Here is a 22517-nt window from a genome sequence, read left to right as displayed (position 1 = left end):
AGTGTAACCATTTTGACTACATAGGTTCTGCCTAACCAGAAATGGGATATCTTTCCATTTTCTGATGTCCTTTTTGATGTCTTTTTTTCAGAGTACTGTAGTTTTCATTGTAAAGTCTTTCACTTTCTTAGGTTAATTCCCTTGTCTTTTTTTTTTTTTTTTTTTTTTTTTGTATCAAGGACATCACGCTTGCCAGGCAGGTGCTTGTGCCATGAGCTATATTCCAGCCTAGTAAATTAATACCAAGACAAATGTGTTTCTTATTTTGTTTTGAGGTGTGTGTGTGTGTGTGTGTGTGTGTGTGTGCATTTGTATGTTTTGTTTTTTGAGACACAGTCTTGCGATGTAGATCAGGTTTTGTCTTGAGCTTCCTATGTAGCTGAAGCTAGCCTCAAACTTGCCTAGATCCTCCAGGCTCAGCCTCCTGCATGCTGGGATTACAGACATGTACCACTATGTCTGGCTAAATTTGTTTCTTATGTACAGAATACCACTGGACTTTGTTTCTTGATCCATTATATCAAATAATTTTTATATTATATTAATATGATTGTTTCCTTTTATATTAAGCTTAAGAAAATTTGTAGAACACTCAACTGGAAAACTTTTTTAAAATGTTTCCAAGAGGAATTAAGTATAACCTGTTGTTTTTCTTTTAGTCAGACCTCTCTCTTTGCAAAAATCTCAGTGTTCTATATTTATACGATAATCGTATTAGTCAAGTCACTAACCTGAATTATGCCACAAATCTGACCCATCTGTACCTACAAAACAATTGTATTCCATGTATAGAGAGCCTCAGATCATTAAAGAAACTGGAAAAACTGTAAGTACATTTGAGTAAAGTCAACTGCTTATCATCATTATAGTGTATGTTTTTGTGCAGGCAGACACTTCCATTTTGGGGATTAAGCTGTAAAAGTAATGAATCTCAGATATATTCTATAGAACAGGCCTCAATTTTTATTTCCTTACATTTATTTCATATGAAATGTATACTTTCATATATAATTCTCAACAATTTTTGCTTTATTAAATATAGTATACTTTGGGGGGGAGTAAGTTGTATTATGGGCTTATCAGGTCACCTAAAACATCTTCATGTAGGCTCAACTGTTGAAAACAATCCATGGATCCCAGAAAACTTTTGTGCTCTTTGGAATAACAGATCTCAAAAGGTCCAGGTCACAGAATGAATAATTTTGATATAGATTTGATTGTAAAAAGGCCTTTAAGTCTAAAATAATTATAATATATATTATAATGAAGACTATAAATACATGTTACTCAGATTGGAGTATTGTGGGTCCTGACCTAGATCCTCAATCTCCCAAAAGAGTGTATGGTGAAGGCTTAAATAAAATGAGACAAATGCTATGATTTTAGGGCTCCAGGAGGGTCAAAATCCTTTAGCTGAGCTCGAGACTCTGAGGGCTAAGATAAAGACTTCTCTGGACTGCCCATTTTTATTAGATCCAACAACAAGGGTCAGGGAAACTGAGGAAAGCACAAGCAATGAGCAAGACCTTGGGAGTCACTTCAAGGACATTTCCAAGTAATGAATCAAGTCAATTCAGTAGAACTGTCTTATCATGAAGACATGGTAGGAGTTAGACAGTAGGTGTAATTCCTGCAGCTGCAGTCTCTGTCTATTTAATTGATGTTTGAGCCAAGTGTCTGCAGCTGTGGTTTTATCTTGCCTTTTGCAGTATCTCTGGCCTCACAGGCCACTACACACCTCAGCCAGGACCAGTGATTCACAGAGATTCACTTACGATGAATCAGCTCCCATCGCCAGGCAAAGGCCTAGGCCTAGGACAGACTCACAGATAAACATAGCCAATTAGTTAATTTTAAATCCTGCTCAGAGTCACTTCATAGTGGTCTCCAACATCTCCTTTTTGTTTTTGTAACAACAGCTGGATCAGGATAAGTCATGGTTGAATGTGGTCTAGGAGTTGGCCCATCTTGGCTCCTCTTCGACAGACTATGAATAGAATACAGAGAAACACACAGATTCCTCCAAGTATACCAACATAAAGCCAGAAATGTGCCTTCAGATAATTGAATGGATTTAATTGATCTAAAGCATCAGAAAATTTGTCCCAATCTTGAATTTGTCAAATTTTTGGTTTGTTGGGACATTGACAACACCTCCTTCTGGAGAGTGTCACTATCCATAGCAACATTTTGATGGATATGTTTCTTTATAGTCTCCCAAGGATGCATAGGTTTGTTATAAGGCTAGGGAGTTATACAGAAATGGGTGGCCTTATAATGATACTTAGGACCAATCATATCTGGTTCATGATAAATCTCTGGTGGAGAATTTGCCCAAGTAATGGATCTAGGTAATGGTAGATCAGGGACATAAATCCATTACTCCACTCCATAGACAGGTGTCATATATACAGATACTGTCAACAGAGCTATTAAGGCAACCAAAAGATTTTCAGAGGTTGGTTAAATTACCCTTCTGGTAACTGTATTTTTAGCCTCATGAATTGTTGCTTGGATGTCATTCTAATGGATCATTTGTCCTCTCTTCTGGTCTCTCAGTGGAGCTGGTGGTTGATTTTCTGGCTGAAAGGCAGGTCTCTGTGGCCCAGGTTGGCTGAGTTGTCACATAAGGCTGTCTTCAGCATTGGTTGTGTCTCCCACCAATGCTGTATATTTCTTGTGGGATCTTTCACCTGTTAAGACATAAGCATAACCTCGCTTCCATGTTATTGAGCTGTATTAGTCCTTTAAAGTTTAAACTAAGCATGGAAAAGGCAAAATAAAGTCTATCTGTGGGAAAAACAGGAATGTTAAAAGAGCAATCTTTTAAATCAATTATGATGAGAGGCCAGTCTCTGGGAACTGCAGTTGGATCTGGCAGTCCTGGCTACAACACCCCCATAGGAAATAAGCAGGCATTTACAGCTTTTAAATCTTGTAACAACCTCCATTTGCCTGATGTTTTTGGAATAAAAGACAGTATTCCAAGGGCTAACTGAGCTTTCTAAATGTCCTAGCTGCGATTGTTCTTCAACTAATTTGTATAATTGAGTTAGGTTTTCCTTTGTAAGGAGCCATTGAACTACCCAAACAGGCTCCTTGGTTTTAATTAATTTTAAATCCTGCTCAGTGCTGCTTTGTAGTGGCCTCCAACAGAAGTACCTTCTATGCTTCTTAGAAAGTGGCCAGCAGGGCTGGGGATTTAGCTCAGTGGCATAAGCGCCTGCCTTGTAAGCAGGCAGTCGTGAGTTCGATCCTGGTACCGATGAAAACGAAAAAGACAAAAAAAAAAAAGAAAGTGGCCGATGGCCTCAGGATTGGGTGGGAAATGCTTACTAAAAAGGCAACTTACTGGGTTCCAACATAGCTAGCCAAATCAAAATCTCCAAGAGTTAGACTCAGAAATCTTCATTTTTAAACCTATAGTCTAGGTGATTCTTCTGTACCCTAACAAATAAGAAACACTTGTAGATAGTTTAGTGAGGATAACAATTCTTTCACTTTAAAAAAAATGTGCTTCTTAGACTAAATTATTTATTATTCAAATAAACTTTTCATAGTTTCAAATATAAACTCAATATTCTGAGTTTTCAAACAGCTCAGTAATTTTGTTATTAAATTCTTATTCCATGCCATTTTCAGGAAGTCTATTTAGAATTGTGTCTGTGTTTTCAGGTATTTAGGAGGCAATTACATTGCTGTCATAGAAGGTTTGGAGGGATTAGAAGAACTAAGAGAGCTTCATGTTGAGAGTCAAAGGCTTCCCCTTGGAGAAAAGCTTCTGTTTGATCCAAGAACTCTTCGGTCTCTGGCAGTAAGATCACATTTGAATATTTTGAAAAGGAATATAATGCTGAACAACTTACAAAGGAACAAGAAGGTAGTGAAGGATTATTTGGACAATGTACATACTCTGCCTGCTTACATGGCCAGTTAAGAGCCTATTTGAGGACTGAGGCTAATTTTCCCTTACAAAGTCTCCGAATATGACACTAGTATGAAGTAGATAGTGATGCATTGTTCTTGGAGTAACTGCAAGGATCAAAAGTGATGTGGAAAGGTTATGTAAACTGGAGCTCTACTGTAAATGTTAATTCATTCATAATTTAAGCCTTGCTTATAATCATGTCTCAAATTTTATTAAGAAAAAGTCTAAGAAAGGCATATACAATTATTTGGCATCTTCTAAGCAACCTAGAGAGCAATTGCAATAAGTTATTTACCCCCAAGCCCTGATTTGATTATAACTTGCACTATATACAGCTTTGCTTCATTAGAACCACCATAGGCCAGGGATTACCAGGATTGAGGCTCTAGCTAAGTTGCTTCACAACCAATCACATGGCAGGAGATGCCACATTAAACTGAGAAGCATATGGCTCCACAGAGGCTGCTGCTAATCCTTGAGAAAGGAAAGGGGACACATTTTGGGTAGCATGAGACATGGTTGTTATTTAGATTTCATCAATTTTGTTTAGAGGGCCTATGGTGAGCAGTAGATAGTTTTTGAACTGAAATTTGAACTTGAAATTTGTAAGAACTGAAAAGTAATTCTTTTAATTGGAAAATAAAGAAGTGGGCTGGTTTCTTTCTATTCTATTCTGTCCCATCCCAAAGAACCATTTGGCTCAACAACAGCTCAACTCCAACTGATCCAATTAGACTGACCCCACTGTGAAGATGGCCAGTTTTATTACAAAATACCACTGAAAACATTTTTGCTACTTCAGTATTTGCATAGCTTCAAGCAGACTTTGAAATTTTAAGTAGAAGATATCATTTTTTCGATGTTATTTTAAGCTTTAAAAAGAATCAGGAAATACATTTTTTTCAAAGTTGGTTGTGTGTGGATGCCGCAATGGAACCTGATAGAATTCCTCAGCCTCAGATTTTTTTTAAATTACTGTCTTTTTAAAATATTATTTTGAAGGTAGTAAAATACAACAGAACATAGCCAATTGAAACAGTGCAGTGAAACTAGTACAGAATGTCACAACAGGTTACTGGGATAACAGTAATAGGTGCCATAGTATATATCTTAATCTTCACAATAGTTGTTCTTTCAATCAGGCATAGCAAAATCAAATCAAATACAGAACATTATAGAACTTATCAAAACAGAATATTAGATAGAGAAATATAATTAATTAGAAAAAAGCAAAACAGTGATAACAATATTTGCCCTTAAAGAGATGGTAGAAAGAAATCCCTCCTATTTGCTGTATTGCTTATGGTCAACTTCCCAAGAGATGCTCAGACCTCTGGCTCCCATTTGCTAATGGGGGATGGAGTGCGATGTTTGACTCTCAGCCAGAGTGTAGGTAGGCTCAGAGCTGCTTACCAGGGAGGTGGGCTGGTTGCTTGGTTTCCCAGCGTCCTAGGTTCCAACATGGCATGGATCTCAGGAGATGCTGGGTGCTCTCCCCCTGAGATGGCCGCCACTTGCCACAGCCATGAATGATTACCAGGCAGATGGGCTGGTTGCTTGGTTTCCTAGTACCCTAAGTTCCAACATGGCGATTTCAGGAGATGCTGGGTGGGTCTCCCCCTGGGGCCAGCCTCAGATTTTTTATGATTTTTTTTTCCCCCAGTACCAGGGATCGAACTCATGACCTCACGCTTGCCAGACAGGCGCTTATGCCACTGAGCTAAATCCCCAGCCCCCCAAAATGGTATTTTTTTTATTTAAAGAGAAAGAAAAAAAAAGCAGTAAAAGGGTACAAGTCATACAGAATTTCAAGGAAAAAAAAATAAACAGTAAGAAATCACTAGTTAATAGATGACATACTGTCATCTTAGAAGCAATTGTCCAAATTACAAAATTAAAGCATACAAAGTGGACATTCATACAGTGAAATTGCAGACAGTTCTGTTTGATGATCCAACAAAAACTCAGTAATATGGTTTTCTATCCTACACACTTAAATATACATGCAGTTATCTCCTTTAGACCACTTTCTTTTCCTCTCTTTTTTACAATAACAATTACACTTTTTGGGTTTTATTACTCCCACAGTTCTTATAACTTTTTTTTTCCAAAATGGTATTTTTACGATTTTTTTCAGCCTCAGATTTTTAAGGTGAGTCTGAGTTTACACTGCTGTATTGCATACTTCTTTTTTTTTTTACAAGTAATACAAAATTTAAAAAATAAACAGTAAGAAATCATTAGTTAAAAGATTACATATTCTCATCTTAGAAGTAGTTGTTCAAGTTACAAAATTAAAGCATATAAAGTGGACTTTCAAACAGTGAGAGTGCAAACAGTTTTGTTCAATGATCCAAAAAAACTCAGTAATATGGTTATCTTATACACTTAAACATATATGCATATAACCTTTAGAGCACTTTCTTTTCTTTTCTTTTGTACAATGACAATTACACATTTTGAGTTTTATTACTCCCACAGTTCTTATACTTTTTTGAAGAGAGTAAAACCAAATTGCGACATATCAGAACAGAGTCAGTCAAATCAAAAGGATGGACATAATAGATAATGTAAAAACAAAATACAAGGTGATCAACAATGGTTACCATACTGCCTCTTGCTATTTTAAGAAGAATTGCCAGTTATAATAAAATTGAACAAAACAGTAAAGAATAAAACCAAAGCATTGAAGACATTACAGGACTTTAAAAGAAGATAATAGTCAACCAGAAAGGGCCTCATAATGAATCTTATTGTCTTCACAGTTGTTGCCTATACTTTCAAACTTGGTACTATCAAGCAAAGCAGAATAGGGGAAAATCAGTCAAAACAAGATAGTGAGGGCAGTACAGGATTTCAAATCAAGTTAATAGGAAATCAAAGTAGGTTACTATAATATATCCTGCTATTTTTTATTTATTTTTCCCTTAATTAAAAAGATAAAAATAAAAAAGTAAATAATTTTTTAAAAAGGGGGATTGAGATAAAAGAGGGCATAAAACAGAATAGCGCAGGTCAAAACATAACTATTTAAGCAAAATAGTGTTTCACCACAAGATATCCTGACATAAAAATAGTTACCATAGTGTCTATTTCCTTGAAATCTTTGAGTATAACTTCATATACTGTAGTACCAAACATATCAAGACACTATAAAACCATGCAAGAAAATGACATTATTACAGGGTATTTAGAACCAATTAACAGAAAATGACCAATGGTTTCTGTATAATCTCCTTGTCTATAAAATTTTTTGCTTATATTATCATATATAAAAAAATCCAACAAGATACAACCTTTTAAGACCAATGGAGACAGAAGAATACAAGTTTGATGGGACTTCAAAACAAGATGATACTAAATCAGCACTAGCTATTATGATGTCTTGTTTTCTCCAAAATAGCTGTTCCTACCTTCCGATCTTCTCTGCCTCATTTCTGTTGAGCTCTTTTTCTGTCATTTGTTGTCAGTTTGTCTTCTTCATTTCTCTTTCTGCTTTATTCATTGTGGCCTCTCTGCCACTATTTCTGGAATCTTGATATTTTCCTTTTTTAGAATATCCTGCAGTATTCTCTGTAGAGTTGAATTGGTGGGTTGCAAATTCCCCTAATTCCTCTTTATCCTGGAAGCACCTTGTTTTTTCATCAATTTCTAGGGACAGTTGTGCGGATATATCAATCTTGGCTGGAGGTTATTATCTTTCAAAGCTTGAATTATTTCCCCCCACGCTCTTCGTGATTTGATGGTTTGTGCCGAGAAGTCTGCTGTAATTCTGATGGGTGTTCCCTTGTAAGTGATCTGTTTCTTGTCTCTGATGGCTTCTAATATTCTGTTCTTATATTGGATTTCTGGAATTTTGATTATTATATGCCTGGGTTTAGCTCTGTTTGGGTTGTAGGCGGCTGGGGTCCTGTATGCCTCGTACATCTGAGTATCTTTATCATTTGCTAAATTAGGGAAATTCTCTTAGATTATTTCTGTGAATAGCCTTTGTAGTCCATTTGTTTGTATCCCTACTTCTTCTTTTATGTCATTCTTAATTCTTAAGTTATAGATCCTCTTATCATCTTCTAGCCTTTGTATTGTTCGTGTTTGTTTTGTTATTTTTAAGAAGTTTTTCATTTCATGCTCCCAGATTACAAATCTGCCCTCCAGTTCAAATAATCTATCCTTAGTTTCTTTCAAGCTGTTATGCCAGTTTTCAATAGAGTTTTTAGTTTCCTGGTAATTTCTTTGAACTTGCTTCATGTATTCTGTTTCCTCTATTTTCTCCATCAAACAATTCTCCCCTTTTTTTCCATTCTACCATTCCACCATCTGTTTTTTCTTGGGCGACGCTTAGCATTTCTCTAACTATTCTACTTATATCTTGCTTCAGGTCGTTAATAACTTCATTCCTGAACTTGTCTATGAGGCTCTGGAGATAGCGCTTTATGTCTATTGGTGCCGTGTCTGATATTGCATGTTTCTCAGGATTGGGGGCCAAGGACCTTTCTTGTTGCTGCCTCTTCCCATATTTTTTGTTCCTGCTATACAAGCGTATATAGGAGGCCCAGTTTCTTTCTTTGTTGGTTACAGTTTGTTTGAATTGCGCCATCTAGGTGTTCTTGCCCATTTCAGTGTACTAGGGAGACACAGACCTGGGCAGCCTATGCTGGGCCCACCCCTCCAGGTCAACCTACTGAAGGCTTCACTGCTAGGGTGGACCTCCAGGTGCTGGGACCTGGTTTAAGCTAGCTTACTGGGTCTTAGTCAGCGGAGTCACCCAAGCCAGCCACTCCCCACTAATCCCATTTGAGAGGGGAATATGTGACTGAAGTCATTGCAGTGCCCTGTTCTGGCTAGTCTGCCCAGTCCCAGTATGTCCTTTGCCGGAGCCTCCTACTCTACGGAAGGGTCCCCAATCCGCTCACTCACCGCAGGTTGATGCAGGGCTCCCGGCCAGTCCCGCTCTCAACTCCATTCACCGCTTCCCACTCTAAGAGCTTTCGCACCTCTCTCCTTGCCATGCCGATTGAGACGCAGCAGCAGCTGCAGGAAATTCAAATCGCAGCTTCCAGTGGTGCAGGCTCCAGCTTCCAAGCTGAGACCTTATCTGTTTCTATTATATCACCGGGATTGCGTTTTCAGTTGGTTTCTCTTAGTTTAATTTGCTCCTGGGTCAGCTAAGTATATCTCCGCTTGTTTAGGACTTCTTGCCCGACACCATTCCTGGATTTTAAGTGTGGTTTCTCAGAGAGCCTCCAAAGCTGCTGCTATCTATCTGCCATATTCTCCCAGAAGTCTGTATTGCATACTTCTGTTTTCAATATCAGCTAACCTTAAAATTCTTACTAATTAGCTAATTATTGTTTCAAATGGCTTTTGAACATATGGATTGTCAAGAAAAAATTATATAGAAAGATAAAGATAAAACCTGAATATATTTTCATAGTTGGTCATGTTTCCTCTTTAGAAAAGCAAAGATTGTTTTACTGATGTGTGTAAAATCATAGCAATATTTACCACAAAATGGTAACTTGCTTGAATTGTAGTATTTCTACATTGTGGTATCATTTGTTTATTGGTGTATTTTTTTCTTTACTTTTTGATTCTTCATTTCTTTACCCTAAATTTATCTTAAACCCTGGACAAGGAAAACGGCCTTGTGGAAAAAGTATAGGAAAAAAAAGTAAGTTATATCATGTACTAGAGTATATGATATAATATTCTATTGAAAAAATATGCATGAGTCATTAATTTCTCATTGCTGGGACATAATACTCAACATACACAATTTAAGGAGGAAAAGTTTATTTTGGCTCACAGTTTGTAGAGGTTTCACTCCATGGCTGGCTGGCTCTAAGGTTGGGCAGCATAACAAAGGGGCATGACAGGAGGAAGCAGAGAGAAAGATCAGGGAAGGAGGGGGAGATGTACCTTTCCATGCCAGTAACCCATCTCCTCCAACCAGGCCTTAGCTCCCAAAATCACATTTAGCTATAAATTTATCAGTGGACTAATCACTTATGAGAGCATGAGGTGTTAGGGGGACATGTGAATATAAACCATAACAGCACTGAAACAAAATTTCCATTTTAAAATTTTCTTATATAAAAAAGCAGAGCAAGCTAAACTGATAAATCTTAAATTTTTCAAAGACTAGGAAATATATATATGTCACTGATGCTAAATGCTAATATGGTTGTTTTTCTTACAGAAATCCCTCTCTATATTGAACATCAGCAACAATAATATTGATGACATAAGAGATTTAGAAATACTAGAGAACCTTAATCACCTTATAGCAGTTGACAATCAGCTTCTACATGTGAAGGTAGGTGTAAAGAAAATTTAATTTAAATGAAATTATTACTGAAATTCTTTGAAAATCTATGAAATATATCACTTTTAAAAACTATCTTGGAGCTGGGGATATAGCTCAGTGGCATAAGCGCCTGCCTGTCAGGTGTGAGGTAATGAGTTTGATCCCTGGTATAAAAAAAAAATCTTGGATTGGTTCTAAAATTATCATGAATCTCTACTTCTGAATGTATTTATTCATATAATTCTGCCCTCTTACCAGATTTTCTTCTCCATACCCCAATGCCTCTCTCTTTCCCCAACATAAAGATTCTCTGAGAAAGACCTGTATGATTTTCCCTACATGTATTAATTAGCCACCAAATTTTTCCTTCTAGAGATAGATTTCTTGTCCTTTAACTTGGATTTCCCAACTGTGACTACATGTGAACCATCTACTAGCTATTCCCACTTAAAGCTCTTAGCATTGGATTTATTCCAATTTTTACTAGCTATATTGATGCCATGTTATATCATATCATGCCACAGTCATTCAATCACTCATTTATTAAAATACGTATTGGGCTCCTACATATTTGTCAGGACTATACCTCAGAAGATGGAAGGATTCCATTCCAGGTCTTCAGAAACTTAGTGTGATTTTGAATAACTACAATGTGATTCTGTTTTCATAAGTATGGTAGCCCTAACATAACAGCTTGAAACTAGGAAAGGCTCCCTGGAAATAGTTATCCATGAGCTAAGCCACTGTTAAGATCCTAAAGTTTCTTGTTTGGTAATAGAAATCTTTGGAGGAAGAATGGGTTTCTTTCTCCCATACACTGAGCCCATATTTTCAAAATTACTTCTAAACAGCATTCTGTTGACCTTAAAAATGTTACCACAGCCTTACTTCCAAATTTATACGTATTACTGGTTCATCCCTTAACCTGCTATAAGATAGAACTTTCATTACAATAGGGTACAGAGGGAAATGGAAAATACATAAGCACAGATGACTGAGAAAAGTGCTATGACTTTCACATACGAAATTTAATAGAAAATATGAGAATGAATATTCTAAATTAGATTATCAAGAAAGGCCTCTGAGGAAATGACATTTATGCTAAAATTTGAAGAATGAGAAACAAAAGGTGCACACAGAGCCAGGGATAAAAGGTAGATAAAGCTCCAAGGCCAAAGTCAGTTTACAGAAGTGATGATGAACCTTTTAGAGCCTTCAATGACAGCAAACAGCCCACTGCAGCATGTGTACCATACATGTACCACTACTGATTCAGAGTGTCAAAGGAACTAAAAAGATGCTTGCTCACTGTGATTAGGTCTTAGTGAGTAGCTCAACTTCTTTTTTATTTTTTGCTTTTCTTCTCTTTTTCTTGAGGTGAGCACTTTGTTTTGTTTTGGTTTGGTTTGCTGAGACAAGAGTCTTACTATGTAGCCCAGGCTGGCCTCAAACTCATGGCGATCTTCCTGCTTAGCATCCCAAGGGCTGGGACTGTAGGTATGCACTACCACACCTGGCAGTGCCTAGTTCAAATTCCAATGCATTGCAAGTGCTCAATAAATAACTATAGAGTAAATAAAGAGGTAACATTACAATATGAAATTAAAAAGGGGTTGGGGATTTAGCTCAGTGGTATAAGTGCCTGCATGGCAAGCATGAGGTTGTGAGTTTGATCCCTGGTACCAAAAAATAAAAAATAAATAAAAAGAAAGGCATATTATCCAGATCATAAAGTTATTTTTAGGACATAAACAAAATTTTGACTTTATTCTAATTGCAAGAGAAAACCACTGAAATGATTGTATTTTCCAAAAGGATTTCTCTATCTGTATGTGAAGAGTGAGTTTCAAGAATGACAACAAAGAATCAGTTGGAAAACTATTGCAAAATCTAAGTAACAGAGACAGTTGCTTGGAGACAGAGAGGAGTGGTGCATTGGAAGGGTACTTTTTAGCCAAATTCCATAGAATTAGTTGATGAGTAGGATGTAAAAATTAAGGAAAGGGAAGAATTAAGGATGACTTCTATGCTTTTATGTGAGGAACCGGAGCAATAAAGGCAGCATTTATAAGTTGAGTGATACTAAAGAAAAAATAGGGCCTGGGGATTTAGCTCAGTGGTATAAGCACCTGCCTGGTGAGTGCAAGATTGTGAGAGAAGTCCCTTTTTTTTTTTTAACATGCCTATTCAACATCAAAATGGACACATCAGGTGGGCATCTGGAGTTCAACACAAAAGACTGATATATTTGAGAATAAACAGCAATTACATAATATTTATAACCATGAAACTAGATGCAAGAACAGATAAGAGAATAATGAGGCCAAAGCCAGGCAACAGAAGCACATTTACAGAACGTTAACAGAGAAGGCTCCAGGAGGATTCAGTAATAAATGAAAACAGAAACTTGAGTTTCAAAAAATAAAAAAAAAATGCCCATTTGTATTGAACAAACTTGAATAGTTAACATGAGGGCATATAAGAGGTTAATAGATACATATTAGATTTGGATATAGTGAGATTATCTCTGGTCAAGTATCATCATTTTTGCCTATTTCAGGGTAGAGTACTTGACAGGAATTTACATTGTTTTTTCTTCTAAGCAAACTCACTTCTTTCCAAGTGCAATGGTTTGGATATGGTTTGACACTGTTCCTCAGAAGCTCATGTGTTAGAAGCTTGGCCCCAGTGTTGAAGTATTGCTGCAGTAAAACTTGATGTAAAGTTATTGGGTCACTTGGGGTACCATGTTCAGAAAGGATCGATGTAATTCTTGAAGGACCTACATTAGTTCTTGTTAGAGCACACGGTTCTAAAAACAGTGACCTAGACCCCTGAATTTCTACGGCTTCCTGTCTCATCATGTGACCTTTTGCTCTTAAATATACTTCCCCTATGATGCCATCTGATATATGAGACAGACACAGAATCCTCACGAAACCCAAGCAGACCAGCACTTTGTTTTTGGAGCTCCAAGAGGGAACCTATATGCATTTCACTATGCTTTACTCAATATGAGATATTTTGTTTTAGCAACAGCAAAGTCTATGACTTCTTTCAAACATTTCGTAAAAAATTTTTCCTATACCTGAAATTTCAATACATAAGATAAGGGGCAAGAGAAGGAAAATTAAAGAACTAACTGGATAAAATACCTTAACAACAAAGTTATAGGGGACAAGTTGAATTTGTGAAGAACTTGAACAAGACATATGGCAAGTGAAAAACAACAGCAGGTAATAATGAAAAAAAAATGGAGATTTAGTGAGAGACTACAAATGTGAGAGGGCCAGTGTTTCCTTCCCTCTTACAAACCAAGCCCTACCTCTTAAACTTTGCTTGTATGACTTAAAAACCTTGAGTAAGAGTTGAAGACTTTCTCTCTAGGAAAACTGGGCAGCCCAAGAGAAAACATCTCTCAATTCTGACAAAAGAAATACTAGGGGCCTCTTTAATTGCACTATGGGAGACTCAACAGTCATAGCCTTGCACTCACACAAAAAATTTCTCAATTCACGTTGTTGAATCAACAGGTAATTCAGGACCAACAGGCCCATGAAAAGTCTCTAAAATGGCGGAGTGTGTGTGCATGTGTATATGCGTGTGTAAAAGAACTTGGAAGAAATTGTAAAAACAGAAAACACTATTAAAGTACCACTCTAATTTAAAAAAAATGTATAGAAAATAGAAAATGACAAGACACTTAAGATGTAACCCCAGACTTCCAGCGTAAGCAAAGGCCAACACAGAAGGTAATGAGATGGAATAATTTAAAGGGCACCCAACTCGACTCTGAAGGGGTAACAGCAGAAGTAGCAAAGCAGATGAATGATGCTTTAGAAAAAATCAATTCAGAAATAATTTCTCAGATAACTATAGAGATAGTGACCAGAATGAGATGCTTAGTGACTCTAGAGTTGATCCATATTTTAAAAATAAAGGATCTTAGGAAAATGATGGAAAGCATGAACAACCAGAATAAGAAAAAAATGGAAAACATGAAACAGATTCAAACATGTATCCAGATTAAAAATTCCATTGAAAGTACACCCAGCAAAATGAGCTGATATGAGGACAGTGTTAGGGTTTTTGGCACAGTTGAGAGAGAGAGATAAAGAGGCCTTTATTGCTGGCAAGGGAGGGCTGCAGAAGAGTGCAAGCTCCCTCCAACCAGAACAAAAAAGTGACTGGGCTTTTATTATGTCTGATTGTGGGTGGAGTTTGGGGAGGCAGGCAAAGTGACAGACACATCAGCAGCTAGTTGGGGGAGCATCAGTGCGTGAAAAACAGGAAACAGGAAGTTTACTTTGGGCTGAGGAAAGAAGAAGCAGGAAGCTGATGTGCTATTGTCCCTGGGGTCTCTGAATCATGTTGGGCCACTGACATGATGACTCGGCAATGTCATACAAGAAGAAACCCATCAGATAGAATATCAGATATAGAAGAAAGAATTGTGGTTAGTAACTACTAAAGAAAGATTTTCTTAAAAATAGCAAGAGACCATGCAAAATCAATCTAATAGTTGCTAGATATGCAAAGTAGAATAAGACATAAGATTTATTGAGTCAGTGAAAGAGCAGAAGGTACAAACAACAACAAAAACCTGTTCACAGATGTAGCAGTAGAAAACTTCCTAACAACATAAGAATTTGACATAGATAAGTGAGGTATACAGTATACAGTACTCCTTAGCCATGATCCAAAAAAAAAATCTATAGCAAGAAAAGAATATTAAAAGCTGTTAGAGAAAAGAAATAAATTACCTACAAAGGAAAGCCCATCAGAATCTCAGTTGACATTTCAACACAAACCCTCAAGTCAAGGAGAGCCTGGCAAGCCTGGAGTGACATTTCTCAAGCCCTCAAAGAAAACAACCTCCAACCCAGATGGATGAACTTCCACAAAACTATCTTTCAAAATTGATAGACAAATAAGATACTTACATGACAAGGAACACCTGAGGACACTCATGACCACTCTAAAATGTTATGAAGGACATTACAGAAAGAGATAACAAGATAATACAAATGCAAGGACTACAACTTCATGAACCCCAATAGGATGAATGCACCAGGAAAGACAAGTAATTAAGCAGAGGAGAAAAAAAGAAAACCAACAACATGAAAATAAAATGACATGGGTGAGTCACTATATATGTTAAACTATCAATGTTCATGAGCTTAATTCACCAATCAGAAGAACTAGACTAGAAGAACAAACAGATCAAGAAAGAAGATCCAATAATATTCTTTGTACAAGAAACACATTTAATTCAAAAATAAATTCATAGACTAAAAGTCCAAGGATGGAAAACAATACTCCGTATAATAGGAACCCAGAAAAAAGCAGGGGTAGCTTATTTATTTGAAGACAAAGTGAATTTCAACCCAAGACTGATTAAGAGAGATAAAGGTCACTATACCCTTATAAAGGGAATAATCTAACAATTATAAGAGTGCTAACAATTATAAATATATAGATATACCAAATACCAGTGTACTTAACTGTATAAAACAAATTAACAGACATGAAAAATCAAGTAAACATTAATACTATCGTAATGAGGGACCTCAGGACCCCACTGTCACAAATAGATCAAATAGACAGAAAATCAACAAAGAAACATCATAACTGAACCAAACTTTTGAACAAATGGACTTAGTAGTGGTCTACAGAGTGTTGCATCTTACAACATTAGAACACATATTCTTCTTAGACACACATGGGACATTCTTCAAAACAGACCACATAGCAGTTCATATAACATGTTTAAGTAAATGCAAGGAAATTGATATTCTTCAGTGCATATTACCATCCCATGGTGCAATGAAATTGGAAATCAATGGCAAAAGAAACTACAAAAATTTCATAAATATGTAGAAATTCAATAACATGCTCCTGAAAAACCAATGGGTCACAGATGAAACTAAATAAGAAATCAGACAGTTTCTACAATTAAATAATAATGGCAATTCTACCTTTGAGAACTTATATGACACAAAAGAGCAGCCCCTATGAGAGAAATTTGTATGGTTACATTCCCATATCAGAAAAACAGAGTGAGCTAAAAATAAAAAACAAACAACAACAACAAAAAAAAAAAACTCAAAGGTTGAATATCAAGCTTCTAAAAAAGAGGCATAAGTGAAGCCCAACATTTATATGAGAGAGGAAATTATTAAAAATTCAGAGCAGAAATTAATGCTATGTAAAAAAATGCAAAGAATCAATGAATTGATAGGTCAGTTCTTTGAAAGGTTAAATAAAATTGACAAGCTCTTTGCCCACCTTATAAAAGCAAAGAAAGAAAAGACTCAAATCCATACAAATAGGCATGAAAAAAGTGAAATTCACAACAGATCCTGTAGACAGTCAGAAGATCATCAAAACATACTTGGAAGGGGTTGGGGATTTAGCTCAGCGGCATAAGTGCCTGCCTTGCAAGTGTGTGGTCATGAGTTCAATCCCTGGTACTGATAAAAAAGAAAAAAAAAACCTACTTGGAAAACCTGCTTTCCAGTAAGATGGAACACAGAAAACATGGAGATTCCCAGATAATACAAATTACCAATGCTTAATCAAGAAGATGTAAAATTCTAAATGAGCAATATCCGTCCATGAAATTGAACATGTAATTACAAACCTACCAGTAAAGACCAGGCCCTGATGCATTCACTGTTGAATTTTATAAGAAATTTAGAGAAGACCTAATGCTACTACTTCTCAAACTCTTTAATTAAATTGAAAGAGAATCAAAACTCCCAAATTCATTCTTGGAAGCAAGCACTACCCTGATACCATAAACACAGAGGGATCCAAACAAAAAGAACAACTACCAGTCAATCTCTCTAATAAACATAGACACAAAAACTCTCAATAAGACACTGTGAAACAGAATGCAGCAAATCATTAATGAGATTATATGCAGTGACCAAATAGGAGTCATCTCAAGGATGCAGAGATAGTTAACATGAGAATCAATAAGTGTTAACTATATTAACAGAGCCATGCACAAAAACCATCTGAGCACTTCAATAGATGCAGAAAAAGCATCTGACAAAGTCCAACACCGGTACATGACAAAAACCCTACAGAAAATTGGAATATATTGTCTTTATCTCAATGTGATAAAAGCCACCTATGACAAAACAACAGTCAACATCTTACAAAATCATGAGAAACTGAAAGCTGTCACTCTAAAATCAGGAACAAAGCAAGAACGTCCACTACCACTACTCTTACTCAATATAGTTTTGGAAACATTAGCCAGAACAATTCAACAAGTAAAAGAATCAAAATAATAAGGATAGGAAATGAAGTATTTAAATTATACTTACTTTCAGATGGTATGATACTCTACACAGAAGACTCAAAAATCTCCACCAGAAAACTCTTAGATTTAATAACAAAATTCAGTAGTCTAACTGGATACAAAATCAACACACAAAAATTAATAGCATTTCTGTACACAAATGACAAGTTCAATGAGACAGAAATTAGGAAAATTATTACCTTGCAGCGTAGCATCTAAAAAGAGAAATACTTAGGAATAAATCAACAAAGGGAGTAAAAGACCTGTGCATACTCTACAAACTTACAGACTACAATACTCTGAAAAAGATTGAAGTGGATATCAGAAAACAGAAAAATATCACTTGTTCTTGGGTTGGAAGAACAAATATAGTGAAAATGACCATAATTCCAAAACTGTTTACAGATTTAATGCAACCCTGATCAAAATTTCAACATCACACCTCATAGAATTAGAGAAAACAATCCTAAAATTCATTGGGAACCAGAAGAGACCTAGAGTAGCAAAGGCAATTCTAGGGGGGAAAAAGAACAGTTCAGGGGCATTACAGGACTTAATTTGAAACCATACCACAAAGCTATTGTGATTAAAAACAGCATGATACTGGCAAAAAAAACAGACCTGAGGATCAATGAAACAGATTAGAAGATGGAGAAATAACTCCAAACACACTTAGCCAGCTTATTGTTGTCAAAGGGGCCAAACATGTTCTTTGGAGGAAAGATAGCCTCTTTTATAAATGATGCTGGAAAAACTAGCTTTGCATATGACAAAATCCAGTACAGCAAAGGTTAAGTCTTGGAGTCATATGTCCAGCATTTGAAGCAATCTGTGGCAAATTGTGAGCTACAAAGGACTTGTGTAGTTCCACCCCTATGGCACTTCTGGTGGCTCCTTACAGTTTTCTTTAGAAACTTCTGGGGTCTCCAATGCACCTTTGGCTTCACACATATAACTTCACACATTGCCCCTCAGGAGCACACTACCTGGGCTCCCAGACCTTGTGAAATTGGGGTGGAAGCCTTTTTAACCTCAGAACTCTTGCATTCTGTATGCATCTAAAACCAGCATCACGTGGATGATGCCAAGGTCTGCTGCCAGCTGTAGCAGTAGCCCGGCTTTCCTCTTTCGGCTGTAGGTGTCAAGTACCTGGATCATTGGGCACTCCAAATCCAATTCTGAGGAACAAATTTCCTATGCCACCCACCATTCTGGAACATTGTGCTCTGCAGCTTTCACTTCGAAGCAAAGTCTTTCACTTTTGCAGTTTTGAGGCTGCAAAGGTTTCAGACTTGCTGCTTCTTTGATACCTTCAGGTCATCTTTTCTATTCTCCTGTTCCTTTTCAACAATTGAGATTTCTTCAGCTCTATCTTTGCAGTTCACAGCTTTATTGGAGCTTCCTTTCTGGCTAAACTCACAATGTTTTAAACCATCCTGGGTTCTTTGCTCTTAAATTGCAACTTAAAAGCCCCCAACAATAGCTATACCAGAGCCTCAACATTTGACTGCCTTGAAATTTCTTCTGCCAGATTAATTAGTCTGCTCCCCTTAATTTCAGTATCAGGCAGAATCTCTGGACAGGAGCAAAATGCAAACAAACTTTCTGCCAAGCTGTAACACACGTCTGGAGTCCAACAACCAAAGCAGTCATTCCCAACAGAAACCTCCTGAGCCTGGTCTTTACTGGTTTTCTGGTCCTCTGAGCTTGAACCAGAATCTCCCATACAGAATAACCTAAGCCATTCTTGAGCTACTGTTTTAGATGACATCTCTGCACCTTTCAAACTCTTCCCATAAGTCATTCCCAAAGCCTCTAGAACCACATGGTTAGGTATAGTCACAGCAACAACCCCACTTGTCTGGTATCAAGTTCTGTCTTGGTTACTTTTCTCTCATGGCTAGGACAAAATATCTGACACTCAAAATGAAAGAAGGAAACGTTTATTTACCTGTTTGTGGAGTTTTCACTCCCTAATCAGTTGGCTCCAAGGCAGGGAGGCATGGCACCAGGGGATCACTTCAAGGAAGCAGCCAGCAAAAGCAGCCAGAGCAAAAGGAGAGCACAGCAATCCTCTTTTCCTCCCTTATACTGTGCACAGGCCACCACCACCCCTCCAGGTCAGGTGTAGCACATACAAAGTATTCTTGTCCTTCTCCTGCAAAAGTTTAGGAAGTTTACAAAGAAAGAATTCTTGCTCCCTATGAGTCTCTTAGTTGAATGTCTGAACTTCTCCAGTTGACACAATGTATTGACCATAAGACATGTAAATATCACATTTTCTCTCTGGTCTGAGACATAAAGTGTAAATACTAATCAAAATGTAAAATGGAAATTGTGGGAGATTCTGAAAATGGCGGCGGGCTAGGGGATCGAGCGAAGAGTCTCTCCAGAGAATTCAAACTCAAAGCTAAAAAAAGACAGCATGGAGAGGGCCAGACAAATCGATAGCGATTCTTATTAACCAAGACAGTACAGCTGGAGGATTTAAAGACGCGCTGAGACCTTCAACGCCGACAACAGGAGGCTGCAAATCTCGCGCCCTTAAATCAACAAACAGACTCGTGGACCCAGCACGAAAAGCTGAGTTGGTTTTGGGGACTGCGGGAAACGGACCGAGACTCCAAGTAGCAGCCAAGTCTGCACCGCTGCACCAGAGCGGACGTACAAAGCTCGGGCATTTCAAATTTAAACGGTGCACAGATATCTGACCGGTCAGCACTGTGCTGGGAACGCACGCTGTGCACCGCCCCGCGCTGTCCTGGGAGTGCAGGAAAAGCGGCGGTCCCGGAACGAGGACTTGCACCGGACTCTGGTGAGTACAGAGAACCCCGCGGCTGCTGGGTTTGGCCAGAGAACAGCTGGCCCGCCACCACGGGGAAATCAATAACACAGAGTCTGGTGCAGACATATTAGCCTGGCGGCAGAAACCCCAGCTTGGTGACATCACCAGGTCCCCTTGTAGGGAGGGCTGGTGGAAGACATCTTGAGTCCTGGCAGAGCCTGATTACTTGCTGGCTTCAGCTCCACACAGAGAACTTAGTGGGAGCCATCTTAGTTTTGGGCAGAGCTGCTTTTCTGGTGCTCCTGTCACAGAGAGGTTTGGAAGAGAACGGCTGGGACTTGGGCAGAATCCTGTGCCATTACTCAGCTGCTTCTGATTCAAAGAGAACTGGCAGGAGCTACTGGAGCTAAACCAAGCCTCTGCTTGGGGCCCAATAAGCGGATACAAAATAGTCACAACTCAGTGACAACCAGAAAGTACAGCCTAATTTATGAACTAACTGACACAGAGGCTAGAGACTAGACTGTACCGCCCCTGCATCCCAGCCTACCCCAGATAACAGCAAATTGGGGAGGACAGCAAAAACTCAAGCCAGCACGCTTCTGAGAGGCCCTAAGCAATTCGGAGAGGGCCAGAGAACTCCAGGACAGTCTGAAAGAAACCAGAAACATGACAAGAGATAAAAATAAAAAAAAAAATCTCCAGCTGTTCAACAGGAGAAAATAAACCCAAGAGAACTAAACACTGAAGAGAACAAACACAGTAACCATCCTCTACTCGACACAGCATCAGCCGAAATTAAAAAGTACTTACATGATCTCATAGAGGAATTTAAAGATGTACTCCTGATCCAAGTGAGGCAAGATATAAAGAGATTAATTAAAGAAATGACAAGCCCCGCCCAAGAGAACACAGATGGAAGAACCGAGGAATTCAGAAAAGAAAGAGAAGCATCTGAAGAAGAATTTAAGCATAACTTAGAATACATGAAACAGATCCAAAGAGAATATCAGGAAACTAAAATCTCCATTGAATATTGGCAAAATGCCTTGACAGAAACTAAAGACAACCTTCAGAAACTTGAAGAGAGATTTAGGGCTTATGAACGTGAAAGAAAAAGCCTCTTAAAAATAACAAGGAACCAGAAAGAAGCAATTCTAAAACTGGAAGATGATAAAAAGATACATAACCTAAGAATAAAGAATGTGAGTGAGGAAGCAGGAACATCCAAAAATGAAATACAAAAAATATTCACAGATATATTAAAGCAAAATTTCCCACGTATAGCAAAAAGAAATGATATCCAGATAAAAGAAGCATACAGAACGCCAGCTACCTACAACCAAAACAGATCTACGCCTAGGCATATAATAATCGAGATCCCAGAAATCCACCAAAAAAACAGAATATTAAAAGCAGCCAGAGAAAAGATGCAGGTTACCTATAACGGGAAATCTATCAAAATAACAGCAGACTTATCAACACAAACTCTTAAGTCAAGAAGGGAGTGGGGAGAAATATTCCAAGTCCTGAAGGAAAAAAATATGCAACCGAAGTTCATATATCCGTCAAAACTCTCTCTAAAAATTAATGAAGAAATAAGATACTTTCAAGACAAGGAGGAACTGTGGGAGTTCGTGGCCACCAATCCAACCCTACAGAGAGCGCTGAAGGACATTACAGAGAAAGAGAGAAAGAGAAATCAGGATTACAGCTACAGTGGCAGAGAGGCCTCAGTGAACGGGGCAGACAATGGAATGAGGGAATAAGGTGGACAAAATATAGCAGAAAAGTGGAGTAGCAGACATGAGGCAGAGACGGTAAGCTAGTCTTTGGTAGAGACAGCTCTGAAACTATATTAAAAAAAAAAGCAGAGGTCATTGCTAATGGTGTATAACGATTTAAAAGACATAGTAGTCCTAGTGACATATTTAGATTGAATTAAATTTGTTCTGGTCTGTCCACTCATGTCAGATTTGAGGACACAGACCTCTAGAACCAAAAATAGCAGGTTATACCATGGTAACTATCCTTACTTTCCTATTGACTTAGGCTGAAAACCTGTATTACTTACATTGTCTTACTATGACTGATCTTAATTGTATCTGAATCATAAGACTATTGGTTGGCCTTGACTGATCCTATTTGAAATCGGTATGTGTGTTAGAATCAACCCTAAAAGTAG

General features: G+C 37.7%; 1 protein-coding gene across 4 annotated transcripts in view; it reads left to right on the top strand.

The window, feature by feature from the left end:
- The window catches only part of Ppp1r42 (protein phosphatase 1 regulatory subunit 42), a 58785-nt gene that overhangs the window by 6057 nt on the left and 30211 nt on the right, over window positions 1–22517 (top strand). For 3 of the 4 annotated variants that reach the window (XM_063257409.1, XM_063257408.1, XM_063257411.1), the window contains exons 3-5: window positions 660–826; window positions 3676–3880; window positions 10128–10244. In XM_063257409.1, the coding sequence (XP_063113479.1) occupies window positions 660–826; window positions 3676–3880; window positions 10128–10244 (489 nt within the window). The remainder of the gene's footprint in view (window positions 1–659; window positions 827–3675; window positions 3881–10127; window positions 10245–22517) is intronic. The other variant, XM_063257410.1, reaches the window with a different exon arrangement.

Source organism: Cavia porcellus, unplaced genomic scaffold, assembly GCF_034190915.1.
Source record: "Cavia porcellus strain 051 isolate PalLab524CR breed Dunkin Hartley unplaced genomic scaffold, mCavPor4.1 scaffold_10, whole genome shotgun sequence".
In the NCBI taxonomy this organism is placed as follows: domain Eukaryota; kingdom Metazoa; phylum Chordata; class Mammalia; order Rodentia; family Caviidae; genus Cavia; species Cavia porcellus.
The sequence above is the reverse complement of the archived record's forward strand: the minus strand, read 5'-3'. Positions and strand labels throughout refer to the sequence as shown.